The sequence below is a fragment of the Dromiciops gliroides genome, chromosome 1, assembly GCF_019393635.1.
Source record: "Dromiciops gliroides isolate mDroGli1 chromosome 1, mDroGli1.pri, whole genome shotgun sequence".
NCBI lineage: Eukaryota > Metazoa > Chordata > Mammalia > Microbiotheria > Microbiotheriidae > Dromiciops > Dromiciops gliroides.
In genome coordinates this window covers 284,877,039-284,897,439 of record NC_057861.1, presented here as the reverse complement: position 1 = coordinate 284,897,439, position 20,401 = coordinate 284,877,039, and the positions used below count along the sequence as shown (strand labels likewise).

Below are 20,401 nucleotides of genomic sequence, written 5' to 3'. Positions count from 1 at the left end.
GCGCCACCTAGCTGCCCCCACATTAATGTTAACTTCAAAAGTTTTAGGATATTCCTCCTCCACCAAAAAAAAATCATTTTAATTTCACTTGTCAAGGTTGTATTGAAATATTAAGAAAAATCTATTCACCATATTCTCTCTCTCTCTCTCAGGTATGAAATGGCTAGTCTGTTGCTGCCATTGCTGCTCATACAGCTGCTCTGGTAGCAGACACTGTTCTGTTCCTAGGAAGGAGGCAAGATACCAGCTGCTTTTCAAGAGGCATTGTGGCACAGGAAAAAGTTTAGGAATCAGATAAGGCATTGTAGCATAGAAAAGAAGACCAACATGTGCTGGGCCCATCTTAGACTCCAGCTCACCAGGGAGCCATAAGCTCATGGCTTGTGAGTGGGTGGAATATATTGCCTTTGTAGGAAAGAGTTCCAAAAACGTACTAGCTGTGATGGTAAGTGGTATTAAGTAAGAGGTCACACTACAATTTAATTCAACAACATGTAATAAAGAACCTACTGTGATTTTCAGTACAGACATGTATACTAATTTGTTTTGCTTGTCTAGTATATTTATTACAAGGCATTTTCCCTTTTTTCCCCCTTTTCAACTTGAGAAGGTATGTATAGGGGATTAGGGATAGGATAGCCTCCCCCCCCCCAAAAAAAAGGGAAAAAGAAGAGAAAAAGGATCTTTAAAGCATTTTTAAAAAATTTAATTTATTTTTACATATAAGGTATTTTATTTTTTCCGTTACATGGAAAGATAGTTCTCAACTTTTGTTTATACAAGCTTTACAATTTCAGATTTTTCTCCCTCCCTCCCCTCCCTCCCGCCTTCTCTAGACAGCAGGTAATCTGATATAGGTTATATCTATATATCTATATACATATACATATATATACCTATACACACACACATATATATATACACACATAATAACATTAATCCTATTTCTGCATTAGTCCTGTTATAAGAGAAAAAATCAGAGCAATGATGAAAAACCTCAAAATAGAAAAAAAAACCAACAGCACCAAAAATAAAAGAAATAGTATGGTTCATTCAGCATCTATACTCCACAGTTCTTTTTTTTTTTTTCTTGGATTTGGAGATCCTCTTCTATCATGAGTTCCCTGGAACTCTTCTGTACCATTGCATTGGTGAGAAGAATATAGTCCATCACAGTAGATCAACACTCAATGTTGATGATACTGTGTACAATGTTCTTCTGGTTCTGCTCATCTCACTCATCATCAGCTCACGTAAGACCCTCCAGGTTTCTCTGAACTCCTCCTGCTCATCATTTCTTACAGCACAATAGTATTCCATTGTATTCATATACCACAACTTGTCCAGCCATTCCCCAATTGATGGGCACCCCCTCAACTTCCAATTCCTTGCCACCATGTAAAGAGCAGCTATAAATATTTTTGTACATGTGGGTCCCTTTCCCCTTTCCATGATTTCTTTGGAAAAAAGACCCAAAAGTGGTATTGCTGGGTCAAAGGGTATGGACAGCTTTATCGCCCTTTGGGCATAATTCCAAATTGCTCTCCAGAATGGCTGGATCAGTTCACAGCTCCACCAACAATGAATTAGTGTTCCAATTTTCCCATAGCTTCTCCAACATTTATTATTTTCTTTAAAGCATTTTTAATGCACAGAAGGAAGTCTAGAAAGAATCACACACAAGTAGGACAATTCTGAAAGTTACATTTTGAATTTATTATTTAAAAGTAAGATATACAAAAAGTCCTAATTTTATGTACAGTCCTCTTTATGTACTTCTACATATATAAATGCTCATTTTATTTACTGTTTGATAGTTTAGCATAAACATTTATATATATATACATATATATAGTTAAATATTGTTTTTTTATTGCTTGTCTCCTACAGAAAAATTAAAAATCCAAGAAATTATTTTCATGTCTCCTACAAGAAAAACCAGATCAGAGACAGACAGAAAAAACATAGTACCAGTTTGTTTATCCCAAGAACAAGCAAGCATGATTCATGTGGAAACCCCTTCCTAAAAAGGAGCTTGAAAACTCCCTTTCTAAGGATATATAAGGTTTCTTTGCTCACTGGTGACAGGGTGTTATCAGTTTCATTAGCATGATACAAATCAACCCCAAAGCCAATACTGCAACAAGAATGGATGTAATGCAAAGCAGTTTTAACATTTTCATTTATAACTAGTGTGTAGGAAATGCAGAAACACTCTGATAAGATTACAGGATTTCAAAAAGGAATTTGGCCAGGATGAGGATGCTCAAATGTCCCCACAAGATAGGGACTTATTTGCTAGCTATCTGGGTTCAGTTTGGAGTTCAGTCAAAGGGCATTTTGCTCCTATTAATCCAGGGTTTCATAAAATACTTTTGGATAATAAGGCAGCTCCATCAAATCCAGGTGGTCCAAACATTCTTATTAAATGTGTACACACATATTTATTTATTTTTTATGCTGGGCAATGAGGGTTAAGTGACTTGCCCAGGGTCACACAGCTAAGTGTCAAGTGTTTGAGGCCAGATTTGAACTCAGGTCATTCTCAATCCAGGGCTGGTGCTTTCTCCACTGCACCACCTAGCTGCACCTACACACACATATTTAAAGGTACCCACTATGTATCAGGTACCCTGAGAATACAAAGTCAAAATGAAACAGTCCATGTTATCAAGGAGCTTATATTTTATTGAATTTCATCTGTCTTACAATAAGGCCATTTGCTATGGTAGAAGGGAATGGACTAAGAGAATTGGATTTTAGACCTAGCTATGTCATTAATGAGTGGCATGAATTTGACCATGCTTCTTAACTCCTTTGTATCTCTGAGGTTTTTTTATGTGTAAAATAGAACGTTTCCCTTCTTCATCCCTTTTAGAATACATAGTTCTCTGCTCAGAGCAGATGCCACGTTTCAAGAAGCTTCATTCTTCTAGTTGTTTGTACCCCACCAAAAAAAACTATATACACGTGTGTGTGTGTATATATATATATATACATATATGTGTATGTATGTATACACACACACACATACATATAGTGTATATGGTGTTCCACCCAGGGGATGAGGGGGTAGCTCCTACAAGTGGCCCTGTGGGGAAGCCTGACCCCAGAGAGTCAGGCTTTTCTCATACTTTATAGCTCATTGCCTCCACTTCAGAGCTCCAGGGAAGATATTATTAAAGATATGTCTCATGTCTAGAGTTTAGGGGAGACCTAGAATGGTACTCACTATACAAATTAGTAGTCAGGTATAGGACAGCTATTTATTTCTCCATCAGAGGTGAAATGCTTAAAACAAAACACACATTAATCAATAAAATATGGAACAGTAACCCATTATACCTATTATACTCTTCTGAGAGATAAAGGCAATTGCTGAATGGACATTTCACTTTCATTTCTGATGTCTTTTTTGGGAATTCACAAGTCTGAAATCTGACAAGCCAGGGCATAGCCATGGTTTTCTTAGTCTTTAAGGTATTTATCTCCTCCAAGATGTTGTTTTGGAAATCACCTGCTGCTCAGCAACCAACATCTAACTCAAGGAAATCTCAGTTGCTCAAATTCACAAAGTAGCTTCCAGGATTGGAAACTTCCATCTCTCAAGATCTGTGCTGGGTCACATTTAGTGGAAGACACGCAAATTAGAAGGGGCAGGGGCAGCTAGGTGGCGCCGTGGATAGAGCACTGGCCCTGGATTCAGGAGGACCTGAGTTCTGATCCAGCCTCAGACACTTAACAATTACTAGCTGTGTGACCCTGGGCAAGTCACTGAACCCCAATTGCCTCACCAAAAAAAAAAAAAAAAGATGTTAAATTAGAAGGGGCAGCCAAGGCCTTGAGGTCCAGTTTGAGGTTTGTATAGGCAAGCACATGTTTTCACTGCCGCATGTATAATAGCCATTGCTTCTAGATCAGAGGGCAAGAGAAGGGGAACCCCTTCCATCCTTACTGGAATTTCAAGGGTAATCTCTGCCAGTATATGTTCCAATAAAGAGGCTACCTCAAAGGAGGCCTAGAGCCACCCTTCTTTTACCCTTGTAGCTCACAGAGTGGGTAGCTCTTCTTGGCTGACCCCAATCTTCTTCAACTCAGCCCCAAATTATGGGGGTATGAGAACCAATAATTTGCTGTTGGATGCATACATCCTTTAGCAAGGTGCAAGACCTTGTGGCCTGCCAAAATTGAGTCAATGTACAGACTCAGCTACATTCCCCTATACAATTGCATATACTTATCTGGCTGCTACGCAGGGTTTGTCTCCATATTTTCATGTAATACAAGCTTTAACATATAGCATTAGAGCTGAAAGGGGTCTTAGTGATCATCTAGTCCAGTGGTACTAAACTTAAATAGAAATGCATCCTTTCTGCTACATACTGACTGAGAACACCATAAATTAACATTATCTATGTTTTATTGTATTTTTATTTATTTTGCTAAATATTTTTTCAATTACACTTTAATCTGGATTGGTAGCACTGGGAATTTTGCAGCAAGAGACCTGATGAATTTGATGCCTCTGATCTAGTCTAATTATTTTACATTTAAGGAAATTGAGACCCAGATAGGGAAAATGCCTTGCCCAAGGTCATACAGTGAACAAGTATCAAAGTCAACATTAGAATCCAGTTCTAACTCCTAGGTCCGGGCTCATTCCCCAGCTCCATATCTACCTTCAGTTGTGAGCTATCAAATATTATAATTATGAAAACTTACTTGGGAAACTATAAAGTAGTATTCAAATGCAAGGAATTATTAGATTAGGATTCACCTTCTCATTTGTGCCTCTTTTCTCCTCCTCTTCCCATGATCTTGCTAATTATCCCTTACTGCTTCTAAGGAACAAACCTTTACAAGTAATTTCTTTCAAGGAGCAGGGTCACACTCCCTTACCCACTCAGTCACTGGAATTAGTCTCTCTTCTTCAATCTTCTTGTTTTCAATTTGCTTCAAAACATAGAATACAAAGTGTCTAATTGTTATATTAAAAAGCATACTGTTTCCAGCAAGGATGTGAACTTTATGGTTTGAAATGTCAATTGTCCTGCTGACTTTCTTTGCCTGTTCCTGTAGAAATTGCTTCTTTGCTAGTGGCTACTAGGAGTGGCTTATCTTGATGTTTGCAAGAGTGCAAGCTTTAACATGAGTTTAACATGAATTCCACTGTTTCTTACCAGACAAGTTCTCTTTTATTTTGTCTCTTAAAAATAATGCTTTTATTTCTGGCTAAAAATTTTAAAAGTTTGAGAACATCCACATTTGTTTCTGGGTCTAAATTGAACAGGACTATCTAGATCTCAGATAGCACACTTTCTGAGGTTAAGTATAGGGAATTTGGCCAGAGCACTCTTTCTCTCTCTTAGTTTATGTGGTGGTGAAACGATATGTATATTTCAATCTTTTAAGTAAATCTATTGAAACCCTTAGCTCATCTTTTTCCACTTTATCGCTTCTTTGACATAGTTTTCCATTAGTACATTGAAATTAATTCATGAAATAAATTCACCAGTGTCTCATTTTCCTCTGGAGTTTTTCCAAATACCTGCAAAGTTAGAGAATTTTAGTTACCTAAAGGTGTTCTGCAGTGCAAGTAACCTCTTGGAAGGTGTGGAGGAAAAACTGCATTGGGTGTGTTGTCAGAAAGTCTCACAGTGGCTCATGGATACAATATTGTGTTGTGTTATTATTGAGGTTCTCATTTGAGAGTGTATTATGAAAATGAGGGGAAATGAGAACTAAGTAATAAGAATTATGTTTTTTGGAAGTCTTCATTTGAATCATATAAACTATGGGGGGAAATTTACCTGAAGAAAAAAAATTAAAAAGGTATTAGATTAGATGGAAAATAAGGCATTAAGTAAGTGCTTACTATATGCCAGGCACTGTGGTATCCCTGGAAATACTAATACAAACAGAAAGATAGTCCTTGACTTCGAGGAGGTTACATTCTAATGTGGGAAGACAATATATAAAAGGAACCAGAAAAGGGAGGGGGCACAAGGCAGAAAAGTAGTCAGAGTTGAGCAGGATTAGAAGTGACTATGGCTAAAGTGGCTACTTCCTCAAATGGAGATTACAGGGGAAGAACTCATCAATTAGAGAAGGATATCGAAGGAGTGGACAAGGGAAAGTTATAAAGGAGGTCAAGGACAGAGTCTGGTTAGGAGCTGGATTAAAGTAATTTATCCTGAAAACCTCATTGTTTAGTCACACAAAGAAATAAATTCCCTTGTACCACCAGATTCAGAGCTAGAAGGGAGCTTAGAGGCCATCAAGTAAAATGAGTATTCCCCCCTCCCATTTTTACAACAGATGAGGAAACTGAGGCACAGAGGTGCCATATGACTTTCCCAGAGTATATAACCTTTTCCCATTCTGCTAGTAAGTCTCTGAGGCTGGATCCCATATAGCCTTTCCTCACTCTACTAGAATTCCCTGAGGCAGGATTTGAACCCATCTTCCTGACTCTGAGGCCAGTACCATGTCCATTACATCATGAAGATTTATCAGTTCATTGATTTCAAAAGGAATTCTGCTTGGGTAAAAGGAACAGAATCAACCTGCAAACCAGAATTAATCTGTTATCAGGGTTTATAGGTGAAAGGATCATTTGTTTGGAATTTTCTGTGACAGTTCTGATTTCAGTAAATGAAAGCATGCTTTGTAGGCTTTGTAAAAACTTTATCTTTCTATCTATACCTATATTCTTATATCTTTAGGATATGAGTATCTTATATCAAGCTATATTTCCCAATTTTGGATCTGATGAATCTTTTGGGGGGGGGGCAATGAGGGTTAAGTGACGTGCCCAGGGTCACACAGCTAGTAAGTGTCAAATGTCTGAGGTCGAATTTGAACTTAGGTCCTCCTAAATCCAGGGCCGGTGCTTTATCCACTGTGCCACCTAGTTGCCCCCTGGATCTGATAAATCTAATTGCTATCTTCCTAGGGCACAATACAATTTATCATTAGAAGAGTGTCCCCATGATGGACTATCCTCACTTTCACTTGCTAGCATCCCCCCACAGTTCAGTGATATGACACCCGCTGTACCACTTCATTATCTTCCTCATTTGTTAGCAGAGAATTCTTCTTCATGTCATCATGTATTTTTTTCATCTGTTTACTTGTACCACACCCCACAGACTGTAAGTTCCTTGAAGGTAGATACTATTTTTCATTTCATGTTTTGTATTTCTGGAACCAACATAGTGGTTGACACAGGGTTGGTGCTTGTTGGATTGGAATGGGGGGGGGGGAGATGCCACTTTTATTTGACAACTGGAGGCATTCACCAGTACACTTTATTTGGATGATTTTATTGATGCTTTCCTTTAAAAGTGAAGAGAGTGCTATTGCAAAAAGGCTTCTGTTGAAGAAGAAATTAATTGGGTAGCATCTCTTAAGCCAGAAACTTTGTGGGTTCAGTTTCACACAAGAACCCATATGTTCAGTTATTTGAAGGAAGCTTAACCGAAAGGAATCTCGCACAATTTCAGATCTCGTACCTTTTTTGGTCAGCACGAGAAGGGGCTGGGGAACGCCTTTCAAGCATTTGCATTTGGATTGTTTGGGGAGAGAAAGTTGATCTAAAAAGCACCAAATCCTTTCTATTCAAGCGTCATCATTTAAAAGCGTCTATAGATATGGGAAATCTACGTGGAAATAGACTTTGGTCATAAGGAGGGACTAACATTTCTTTGTTATTCATCCAGTCACTCAATCACAGTCATTCATTTTGATTCTCCATACAAGCAAACAATTTTTTGCTCGGTGGTTTGAAGGAAGCTCCACACCCCATCCCAATCCCTCACTCACCTCACACACCTCGCTCTTGCTCCCAACCCTCGGTACAACCTTCCTAATGTGGCTCTCTGGCAGAGCCCGTCCTCCAGAGGATACGAGAACTCGGCTCCCAGCAATAGGAAATTCGTGAATGGGGGCGGGAGGGGAACCCCCGGTTTTCATAAATGGTAGCGGTAATTCCTGATACTTCCCCCCAGACCCCTATTACTTCTGGGTATTCAGTGCTGGTTTTAAACGGCTTTGAATAGAGATCGATGCCAAAGGCGCCAGGGACTACAGGTGCCAATGGGCCGCTGCTCCCTCCTCCCCCCCACCCCGCCCCATTAGGACTCACTGGCCTGGGACCCACCAGAGTGCCGCTCCACCTGCTCTTTCCCCCGCCGGCTGCTTCACCTCGCGGGGTTTTCTGGTCTTCGGGTAGGTACGCTCCCTGCCCTGAGGGGCAGCCCATGTGGAGAGTAAGGAAGGGCGGAAGGAGAGCGCAGCGGGAAGCTGCTTTCTGGCTCCTTCCTTGGAGTGGGGAGTAGAGTTAGAAGAGGGACCCAAAGGGCCAGTTGCTGCCCCGAGAGGGGCGAGAAGTAGGGAAAGGGATGAAGTTGGCGCCCCGGTAGGGTTCCCCTGGATAGGAGGAATACCGCACGGTCTGGTCCTGCAAAAGCGGGAACCGCGGCGGTGCGGTCTCTCGAACGCCACGGGCAGCGGCAGATGGGGAGGGGCTGCGTCCGAGAAGGGCGGGGGCTGGCAGGAGGGAGAGGGGCGCGCCTTGCCTCTCTGGCGGTTTGGGGGCCGCCTCCTCCACCCGCTTCTCGGAGGAGCCCGCTCACTCTCCCTGGGGACCAAATCAACTCACCGTCGCCGCCTCGTTTGCCCCTATTACGGTCACTGCTGCCTTAGGGAGGGGAGAAGCCTTCGCGATGCGGACCCTCCCGGGTACCCTTTGGATGGCACTCTGGGGGCTGGCGCGCCTTTGGGCCGGGGCCCAAGCGGGCTGTTCAGAAGTGGGGCGGTGCTGCCCTGGGCGGGACCCCACCTGCTTTGGCCGGGGCTGGAGGCTGGATAGGGTCTACGGGACGTGCTATTGCGACCAAGCGTGTCGGCTCACTGGGGACTGCTGCTTCGACTACTCCAGGGCGTGCCCAGGTAGGGAGGTGGGCGAGCGTGGGACAGGGGCGTGATGCGGCCGAAGGGGGCAGCCCGCTCCCCGGGAGTCTTAGTGCCCTCACCTGACCCTGCTAGGGCTGGCCATCCCGCAACTCTGTCCTGAGCGCTGCAGAGCTGCAGAGCTGGGGCCCTTGTCTAAGAAGCCCAAAGAATTCTCGGATGTGACTCAGGCTCAGATGAGAGCCCGGGCAGTGTTTCTCACCAACTTGGAGAACTTCCACTCACCCTCTTGGGGAGAAGTTAGTGACCACCCGGTGGGGCAGGAGTCCTTTAGAACTTTCTGGGGTCATGGTTCGGAGGGCTTGGGGGGGGGGGTTGTAAAGGGAGGGGGCGGGGATTAAAAATAGCCTGCCTACGTAGGAATGCATCTGCCAGTATACATCATAATGCCAGGATTTGCGTGGTATCATTCTCCTAAACATTTTCTTTCTCTAAGTGTTCCCAGTAGGTACCTGCCTGAGAAATATGACGGGAAGTTCTCTTTTCAATCGGAATAGATTTAGAACTGGAAGAGATATTAGAGTTCAGCTACTGCTAAGACTATCCTGGAGTCAGCATGGTGAGGGGAAAGGATGCTAGAGTAGGAGATGGGAGACGCAGGCATCCGGATTGAAATGGCTTTTCCTCTAACATTTTACTATGATATCGTGGGCAAGTTACTTTTTTTGTGTGTGTGTGAGTCAATTGGGGTTAAGTGACTTGCCCAGGGTCACACAGCTAGTCAGTGTTAAATGTCTGAGGCCGGATTTGAACTTAGGTCCTCCTGAATCCAGGGCTGGTACTCTATCCACTGCGCCACCTAGTTGCCCCGCAAGTTACTTTTTGAGCCTAAGTTTCCTCACCTTAAAAAGAAAAGGTGGGCAGGAAACTTTCACTACCTATCTCTTAGGAGCTATGTAAATGTAACTTGTAATTTATAGCAACAGCCAGTTTGTTAGACCCTGAGTGGTATATTTAAAATTGCTTTCCATGCCATCCACACTGAAGTAAATAGTAATATGACTGATGACACTTGCTCTCTGTGTGACTGTGGATCTCCAGTTCCTCTTCTGAAAACTCTAAATCCTATGGCTCTGTAAATCATTAAGCTGCTAAGAGCCACACTGATTTTTCTGGGTTGCACTGGCCTAGTACACACTTAGAATGCAACACACCTTACGATGCAATGCACGAATGTGGGCTGTTTGGAGATGAGACAGTTTCTGTTACAAAGTGATTCCCGTGGTCCTATTCTTCTCCACTCCCCCTCCCCAGGAGGCAAGAATCAGGCTCAGCATCTACATCATTTCATTGGGTAACTCACTGAACATGCCTACTATGTGCAAAGCACTGTTTTAACTAGGTTATATGATTACAATGATAAGACCTATTCTCAAAGACTTTATGACCCAGTAGAGACATACACAAGTATTGTGACAGAAGAAAGAGTGCCGTTAGGTGCAAAGGAGAGATCTAGTCAAAGTGCTGAGAAATTTGAGGCCTGAAAGGCTTCCTGGAGGAGGCCCTATGAATTGAGTCTGAAAGGAAAAGGATTTCAACAAAGGAGTAATACATTCCAGAAATGTAGAATGGCCCAAAGAAGGGAGAGAAGGAAGAGAACGGAAGGAATCTCAGAAAGGGACTCAAAACAAGTAGGGCAATTTTCTTACTACTTTGTTAAACTTAATATATACACTTTTTAAAACTGTAAATGAAGCTCAAAGCTTTACATACAATCCTATTTCTTGTTTCTATTTGTATGTTGAAACATTTATGCTGCTTGTTGATGTTGAAGATCAAATTGAAAAGATGATGATAATAATAAATGCCAGGTTCTGTGATAAGCATTTGACAAATATTATATCATTTGATTCTCATAGTAATCCTGGGAGGTTAGTGCTATTATTACCCCTATTTTACAATTGAGGAAACTGAGGCAAACAGGTTAAAGTGACTTGCCCAAAGTCTACAGCTAGGAAGTACCTGAGGCTGTATTTGGACTCAGGTATTTCTGATTCTAAGCCCAGAGCTCTATCCACTGGCCCACCTAGAATCAAAATAAAGATGTTAAAGAGCTCAGAATAAAAATGGGGATAGAGAGTAATTCACTTTAATTACAATGTAGAATACTGAAATATCTGATTTATGTAGCATGGGGTAATTCCTGGTATGGGAACTGACTGTATCCCATCCTAGTAGATAGGTCTTAGGGAGTTGTCTGAGTCACAGAGAGGTTAAGTGACTTATCCAGGATCACACAGTGTCAGTCATTGGCATTGAACCCAGGTCTTCTGAGGCCAACCCAAGTATTCCATTCACTACATCATGTAGTCTGCATGTGAACAGGAATAGTATGAGATGAAACTGGAAAGATAGGTTAGAGGGATATGGTTCAGTGATCTAGGAGAGATGAAATAAAGACTAGCTAAAGCCTGAGAAATGGTGGTTGTGTGATCATGTTCTTGAACCACTCCTTATCTTACCCAAGATATTGATATCTCTGCATTGGTGTCTCCAGAATTTTTCCTGCTCTTAAGTGACGCTGCTTTTTTTCCTCATGGGCAAGGTCAGCCTCCTCTCCCTTTCAGGTGGTATGTTCTAAGTTATTCTCACTGCCACAGTTCTCACTTTGGGCAAATAGGAAGGTGAGAAAAAGGGAGATGAGGATGGAAGGAAATAAGCACTTACTAAGTACCTACTATATGCTGGGTGTTGTGATAAGTGCTTTACAAATATCTCATTTGATCCTTACTACAATAACCCTGTATCATGATACCATCACAGAGCTAGCAAATGTCTGAGGCCAGATTGGAGCTCAGTTCTTCTTGACTCCAGACCCAGGGATTTCTCTACCACACAATCTAGCTGCCTCTGATAAATGATCTTCTCAACAATAAGGCAGGTGCAAGAGTAAAGTTGTAACCAGCAAGGAAAGAAGTGAAATTCTTTCTTGTTTACTATTTTGGAAATTAACCATTCTCTTCTACCTCTGAAAAGTGTCAATAGGAGTAGAAGGAACCATTGTGATATGATACTCTAATGTACGCTTCACCATTTCTTACACTTGACTCATCCTCCAAATCTCCCCATTTCTGTTGAGTGTATCACCATTCTTCCAGCCATCAAGATTCAAAACCTTGGAATTATTCTTGACTCTTCCCTCTCCCTCCCTTTCCATATCCACTCAGTTGTCAAGCCTCATCAACTCTACCTCCATATTATCTCTTGGTTCTATTCCCTTCTCTCCACTCACATGCCTACTGTCTTCATTCAGTCACCTTGTGTTGGGAATGTTGCAATGAACTACAAATTGATTCTTCCTGCTTCTACATTATTCTCACTCTAATCATCTACCACACAACTACCAAATTAATATTACTAAGGTACAGTTCAGACTGTGTCATTCTCTTGCTCAAGAAGCTTCGATGGTTTTCTTTTGCCTCTGGGATAAAATTAAATCTCACCTTGACATTTAAAACTGTCCCTCCCCTCATCAGGTTTCCAGTCACCTTTCCAGATATATTTCATACTATTCTCCTTTCACACTCTTGTTTTCCAGTCAGTGATCTATTTGCTGAATTCAGCATTCCACCCCCAATTTCAGTACCTTTGCAGAGACTGATCCCTTTGCCCAGAATTTCTTTTTCTCTTTTACCTCTTAGAATTCTTAGTTCCTGGGGCAGCTAGGTGGTGCAGTGGGTAAAGCACTGGCCCCGGATTCAGGAGGACCTCAGTTCAAATGTGACCTCAGACACTTGACACTAGCTATGTGACCCTGGGCAAGTCACTTAACCCGAATTGCCCTGTCCCCCCCTCCCCTCCAAAAAAAAAAAAAAGAGTTCTTAGTTCCTTTCATGGCTCATAAGACCATAAATTTAGAACTGGAAGCCAGTTTAGAGACCATCTTGTCCAACCCCCTCATTTAACAGATGAGAAACTGAGGCAAGTTGAGATTAATTGATTTACTAGCATCCCAAAGCTAGTAAATTTTTGAGGTGGAATTTTAATCCAGGTCTTCTGACTCCCAAATTCAGCACCCTGTCCACCACAGCTCAGTCTAAGTGCCACCTCCTATTCAAGGGTTTTCTTGAACCAACAAGTTGTTTTAGCTTCTATATGACCTCAAATTATCCTGTATTTATTGATGTACATATCTCCTGCCTCTGCCCTCTCTTGCCAAAGTAGAATGTAAGTTCATTCAGAACTGGAGACTCTTGTGTGTGTGGTTTTTTAAAAAATCTAGTGGCTACCATAGTATTGTCCATATAGTAGGTGCTTAATAAATGTTTATTGAATTGAGAGTTCCTGATTAGCTTGATACATATTCAGCTATTTCTATTTGTTTTTTTTGGGGGGGGTTGGGTTTTTTTTTGCAGGGCAATGGGGGTTAAGTGACTTGTCCAGGGTCACACAGCTAGTAAGTGTCAAGTGTCTGAGGCTGGATTTGAACTCAGGTACTCCTGAATCCAGGGCCCATGCTTTATCCACTGAGCCACCTAGCTACCCCCCCAGCTATTTCTACCTATTCAGCTATTTTACTCATTTTCTTTTTGGAGCTGGATAGTGAGCAGTCTCCCTAAATTGCCTAGCAGAGTCAAGATCTAAGCAACAAAGAAGACAAAGTGACCTGAAAAATCCCATGATTGTGGTTTGAGGTTTTTGCTGTATACATTCAAAAGATTGTTTTTTTCAAGGGTTTTTTCTAATGGATAATTAATTCATTTTAAGATTAATGCTCAAAATTATGGATGTTGCTTTAGTTATTTTCATTATTCAGAGAAAATATCATTCTTTTTTAAAATCATAAAAGTATTTTATTATTTCCAGTTACATGTAAAAATAGTTTCCAACATTTGTTTTTATAAGATTTCGAATTCCAAATTTTTCTCCCTTCCTCCCTTCCCCGCTCCCCAAGACAAAAAACAATCTTTTTTTTTTTCCAGGGCAATGAGAGTTAAGTGACTTGTCCAGGGTCACACAGCTAGTAAGTGTCAAGTGTCTGAGAGCTGATTTGAACTCAGGTCCTCCTGAATCCAGGGCTGGTGCTTTATCCATTGCACCACCTAGCTACCCCCCAGAAAGCAATCTGATATAGGTGTGTTATATATATATATATATACACAATCACATTAAACATATTTCTGCATTATTTACTGTAAAAGAAGAATCAGAACAAAAGGGAAAAACCTCAAAAAAAAAACAACAAAAAAAGTAGAAACAGTATGATTCAATCTGCATTCAGATTCCACAGTTCTTTTTTTCTGGATGTGGAGAGCAGAAAATAACATTCTTAAGAAATCTTTTTCCTGAAGGTTTCTTCCTGAATGTTATTGTTGTTTTGCATTAAACTTGTGATTTCATCAGCATAGGTAACTCCCAGTGAAGAAACTCCCCCTCTTGTACTCAGAGAGCAGCTCAGAGTACTCTGAGTTATTACCTCCATATCCACTCTATCAGAAGAAGGACTTGGATCTCGGGTTTCTTGATTCTGGGCCCAGCTCTCTACCACTACAGCACATTCCTTTTCTTTGACTTATCTGGCACCACTTCTCCTTTTTATCTCTTTCTAGGGATTCAACCCCTACTGTGCTACTAGAAGACTTGTGGGAATTAAATAAATGTGATTGAGTACAATTCCCACTGCAGAACTTCAAACCCCCTTCCATGAATATTGCTTCTTTCCCTACTTCTTGCTGCCACCAACCTAAACTTGTCCCATATAGATGAAAATCTGCCTTCTTTTGGGTTGAGTGTTGGCCAATTTTCCTTTCCTTTATCCAACAAAGAGAAAGTCAGGGTGAAATGGTTTACTAAGGAATTAGGGGAGCAAACTGAAGAAAAAGTAGTGTGCAAAAGTATCTTTGATTTAACCCATCAGATCCTATCTTGGTTGAATTAAAGGAAAGAGGATTTTATCGGCAGATGAAACTGAGGAGAGCAAGGGAGTGATTTCAGGTTACCTTGTGGAGTGGGGGGGGGTCATCTTTAGACTGGAGAGAAGATATAAGAAACCCTTTGAGGAAGAGACTTTAGGGTTCAACTCAATTCACCTAACATTTATTAATATTTGTATAGGGCTGTGTTTGGCGCCAGAGACACAAAGCAAAAACCAGAACATTCTACTTGGGGAAAATAACATTCACACAGATAATTTAATGCAAAATATATCTGGGGTAAATCAAAAATATTTTTGTGTGTGAAAGGAACAGACAACTGGTGGGGCCAGAAAAGTTTTCCATGGGAAATGGGACTTGAGCTAGTGGGTCTTGATAGGAGGTAGGCATTCCAAGTAGTAGAGGTGAAGAGGGAGAGCATTCAGTTAAGGAAGCTGTTTTTGGCTGCCTAGAGAGCAATTCTTTACAAGACTCCAGTTACAGAACTCTCACAGTCTGCATATGGTCAACATATAATCCTCATTTTAAGTCTATGAAGGTGGAAAAGTTAGAACAAAGGGCAAACCCATCATTCCCAACTTCAGTGTAGAGCTTTGAGATAAGTAATAGAGATGACCCTGCCATCTGGAAGTACTCAAATAAACTCGAGTTCTTAGAGAAAAAATTCCAAACAACTGTATGCAGGGGAAAATTCTTGTTAGTAGTGGATAAGAAGAAACCAAAGCCAAAAAAGGGATATGTATTTTCTAGGATTTTCATCTTAAGCATAGCCAGGATCTCTAAAGATTCTCTCTGAATATTTTCAAGAGTTTCAGAGAGTTCTGTTGATTTGGAGAAAAAAAAAAAGAAAGTAGGTTTTAAGAAGACTTTAAAATAATTTTTCCTGAACTTGACAGTAATTGACAAATATGAACATTTCCAAATAGGGAAAAAAACCTAAAAGAGGACTGCAAATGAAACTGCAAATCTACTATACACAGCTTGGGTTTTTAAAAGTATATTTCAACTTTAACATGGTTTTACCACCACTTCCCTTCTTTTCTGTGCTCTCTTCTGAGAATGCAGACATTTATCAGCATGCTCTCTGGGGCCACAGATAAAAGACCTGCTGTGGCCACCTCACTCACAGTGGCCATCAGGAAGATGGCAACTGTAGAGAATTGACTTACCTGCCTTGATTTATATTTTTCATTATGGCTTTAGATAATATACATAAGTAATATTGTGTAGTATATTTTGAAACACCTGGACAGAAAGGAAATAGATGAGGAGTCTGGGAAATGGATCACAAGCCTGGAAAAGAGGAATGATATAGTAATGATAGGGGACTCCAATTATCTGTACATCTGGAGGTCTCTCCCTGCCAAAAAGAGAGCTAGTGATTATTCAGTTCACTTTAATGATGATTTTTAATCCATCGAAAGAGGTGGTAAAAGAAATAGCTATTCTTCTTTGACTCTCATCATCAGTGAGGAAGAACTGGTTGCTGAAGAAGTGACAGGATTTTGAGCAGGGGGAAGTGACCATTTGATCTTAGAATTTGTAAAACAAAAGGAGAGGAACTCTGAGCAGAGTTTCATATTCACTCAAATTTTGGAGATCACTGTCAAAGCTTTCAGAGAAAGGATAGTTAGATCACATGCATTAAAAATGTGTAGGAGTAGTAAGCCCAGGAGGGATGGGTTAGATGTTTGAAGAATGAAATTCTGAAGACACAAAGAACAATTCTGATGAGGAGGAAAAGGGAAACTGGTTTAAAAACAGCAATGTTGAACAATTTAGGATTATAAAAGACACATAGGTAAGACAAAAAGGGCTGAGAATGGAAAATGTACACAAAAGTGTGGCATTGTGTCAGGGACACTAAAGATAAGGAGTTGTGTCCAATTCTTCATGATCTATTTGGGGGTTTTCTTGGCAAAGATATTGGAGTAGTTTGCCATTTCCTTCTCCAGCTCATTTTACAGATAAAGAAACTAAGGCAAACAAGGTGGGTCACACAGCTAATAAGTGTCTGAGGTTGGATTTGAACATAGGTCTTCCTGACTCCAGGCCAGGCACTCTATCTACCACACCAACTAGCTGCCCCCAAAAAAAATCCCCTATAAGAGGTAAGGACAAAAAAGAGGCAGATTTATTTATTGCTGTATTGGGGACAAGAGGATAAAAAATGATAGGATAGCATGCTACTTGGGGGTAGATTAGACAATGAACAATGGAGAGAATGCTGAGCTGTTTCTGTCCATTTTGCATCTCTTTCTGCCAAGGAGAATGATCTCTGGACTGGAATGGATAGAACAACAACAACAAAAAAGGCTAATAAAAGAGTTGAAACACAAGATTAAGAAGGGAGATAGTAAAAGCACCTAACTGCCCTTGATAGTTTGCCACCAGGTCCAAAGAGCCACATCCTGGGGCACTGAAAGAACCAGTGGGCACCTTTGCTGAGCAATGATATTTGAACAATTTTGAATAATGGGGAAAGGGATGCAGGACAGGGGAAAAGTAAAGGTTGTCCCAGTTTTCAGAAAGGAGAAGAGAGTAAAACCCTTCAGATTTAGACCAGTGAACTTCCCTTTAGATTTCTTTTAAAATTCTAGCATATCATGAATGACAATCTGGGAAAAGGAAGCTGGCATCATAAAGAAATAGCATTACCCTCACCAAGAACAGGTGATGGTGGCTAACTTCATTTTCTTCTTGGACTTGGTAGTTGTTGCGATAAGGTCATGGGTATAGATATGGTTCATATAGATTTTTTTCTTATTTATTTATCAACAAACATTTATTTTATTTTTTCCAGTTACATGTAGGGTAGTTTTCAACATTCATTTTCATAAAATTTAGAGTTCCAAATTTTTCTCCCTCCCTTTCCTCCCCCTTCCACAAGATTGCAACCAGGTTATATATGTACAATCCACAAGTGTTCTTTTTTTTTTAAGTGAGGCAATTGGGGGTTAAGTGACTTGCCCAGGGTCACACAGCTAGTAAGTGTTAAGTGTCTTGAGGCCGGATTTGAACTCAGGTAGTCCTGAATCCAGGGCCGGTGCTCTATCCACTGAGCCACCTAGCTGCCCCCACAAGTGTTCTTTTTATCAGCTCTTTCTGTGGGGGTGGATAATAAGCTTCCTCATTAGTTCCTCATTGCATTGCTGAGAGTAGTTACATCATTCACAATTGTTCATTGAACAATACTACTGTCACTATGCACAATGTCCTCCCAGCTCTGCTCACTTCACTATACATTGATGTTCATTAGTCTTTCCAGGTTTTTCTGGGATCATCCCGTTTGTCATTTCCTATAGCACAAGACCATTCCACCACAATCATATAGCACAGCTTCTTCCATCATTTCTCAATTGATGGACATTCCCTTGATTCTCAATTCTTAGCCTCCACAAAAGAGTTGCTATAAATATTTTTTGTACATTTCCCCCCTTTCTCTTTTTCATGATTACCATTGTTAACTGTTTCCCTTCCATCCTATTCCCTTCCCCATAATATTTATTCTATTATCCTTCTTCTTTCATCCTATCAGTCTTCAAAAGGGATTTACTTCTGTCTGTCCCCTTCCCCACTCTGTCCTTCCTTCTTTTGCCCCTCTTTCCAATTCCCCTCCTATTTTCCTGCAGGGTTAGAGAGATTACTCCACTCAATTGAGTGTGTACATTATCCCCTCCTTGAGCCAATTCTAATGAGATTGAGGTTTTTGAGCCAATTCTAATGAGTGTTAGGCTCATTTACTGCCCAGATTAAATAGATTACTCCACTGAGTTGGGTGTGTGTTAGTCCCTCGCTGAGGCAACTCTGATGAGTTTAAGGTCTTTGAGCCTTTTCTGAAGAGTGTAAAATTCATTTACTGCCCTGCTCTCTCCCATCTCTTCCCCCACTCCATAAGCCTTTTCCTGTTTCTTTCATGTAGGATTTCACCTCTGCCCTTCCCCTCCCCCAGTGCATTCCCCTTACCCCTCAATTTAACCCTAAAGATGTCATTATGGGGCAGCTAGGTGACACAATACACAAAGCATCCACCCTGGACCCAGGGGGATCCCAGCCAAAACCTGGCCTCAGACACAAGACAGTCACCCACTGTACGATGACCCCAGGCATGTCCCCCAACTCCAATTGTTGTATAGCTCTCTAGGGTCTTGTATTTGAAAGTCAAATTTGCCATTCAGTTCAGGCCTTTTCATCACAACTATCTGAAAGTCCTCTTTTTCATTCTCTTTCCATTTTTTCCTCTACCTCTTTAACTTTATCTTCAAAGTCCTTTTTGAGTGCCTCTATGGCCTGAGACCAATTCATATTTTTCTTAGAAGCTTTAGATATAGGGGCCCTGACATGGAAATCTTCCTCTGAGGGTGCACCTCGATCTTCCTTGTTACTGAAGAAACTTTCTAAGGTCCTCACCTTTCTCTGTCTTTCATCTTGCCTTTCTTTTACTTGACTTTTAGCTCCTTAAAGTGGGGCACTTTTTCCAGGCTGCAGTATCCCAAGCTTAAGAAGTCCCAGGTGGTATGATTTAAGGAGAATCAGGTTCTTCACTCACCTGGCCTGTTTCCTGGTCCTAGATGACCCCAGACCAACTTGCTAATCAACCAGCTTTGTGTGTTGTGGTTGTTAGCTCCCAACGAGCCTGTGCCCCTCCCCCACCTGGGCCCCTGCTAGTTGAGTCTACCTCCTGGTTCTCAGCAGGGGTGTAAAATCCAAGTTCTGCCTTAGCACCAGCATAGACCCCTGTAGTCTCTCCCCTGCCTAGGGCTCAGCCCTCTCACCAGACTGTGAGCTTAGTTCCAGACGACACTGGCGCTTTAGCTGATTCAGAGGCTCTGGGGGTCTCCCTCTCTGGTGAGGCCTTCCTGGAATTGGATCTGTGTCAGGGTGACTGTGGGGTTGGGCTCTACTCCTGTATCAGCACAGCAGCTCCCTCCTTCTGACCTTCCAAGCCATTCTTGGTTAGAAGATGATTTCAGCACGTTCTTCTGTGAGTTTTGCTGCTCTGGGCATTTTCCTATGGCGTTATTTGGATGTTTTTTGGAGCGATCGTGTCATGAGTTTGAGAGCTCACTGCTTTTCCTCTGCCATCTTGGCTCCACCCTTAATATGTCCATATAGATTTTTTCAAGGGGTTTGAAAATTTCTCTCATTGATATCAAGGTTAAAGTGGAGAAATATGGAGCAGACTATAGTTTGATGAATTTGGATATGGTTGGATAGCTGAACCCACTCATTTCTTATGTCAACTTAGATCCCCATAGTAGAATAACTCAAGGTATCTCTACCTGGTCTTGTGCTGCCAATATTTTTACTAACAACTTGGAAGAAGGTGACCTAGATGGCATATTTTCAGAATTTGCATAAGATACAAAATTAGGAGCAATAGATAACTAATGAGTCAGATGAGGGAGGATCAATCTCCAAAGATTTCAATGGGAGTAGGATCTATGACAATCTAAGGACAAGATGTTTAATAGAGAGAAATAGAGGATAGTCTTACACCTGGGTTTTTATAAGTTTAATATGGAAGAGGCAGGATTAGAAAGCATTTTGAAAAA

The 20,401-nt window shown here is 41.2% G+C and overlaps 1 protein-coding gene across 1 annotated transcript in view; it reads left to right on the top strand.

Moving 5' to 3' along the window:
• Positions 1-8,602: 8,602 nt before the first annotated feature.
• SBSPON (somatomedin B and thrombospondin type 1 domain containing) overlaps positions 8,603-20,401 on the top strand; it is a 54,688-nt gene continuing 42,889 nt past the window's right edge. The window contains exon 1 of the mRNA XM_043976342.1: positions 8,603-8,952. Within this exon, the coding sequence (XP_043832277.1) occupies positions 8,727-8,952 (226 nt within the window). The 5' untranslated portion in view covers positions 8,603-8,726. The remainder of the gene's footprint in view (positions 8,953-20,401) is intronic.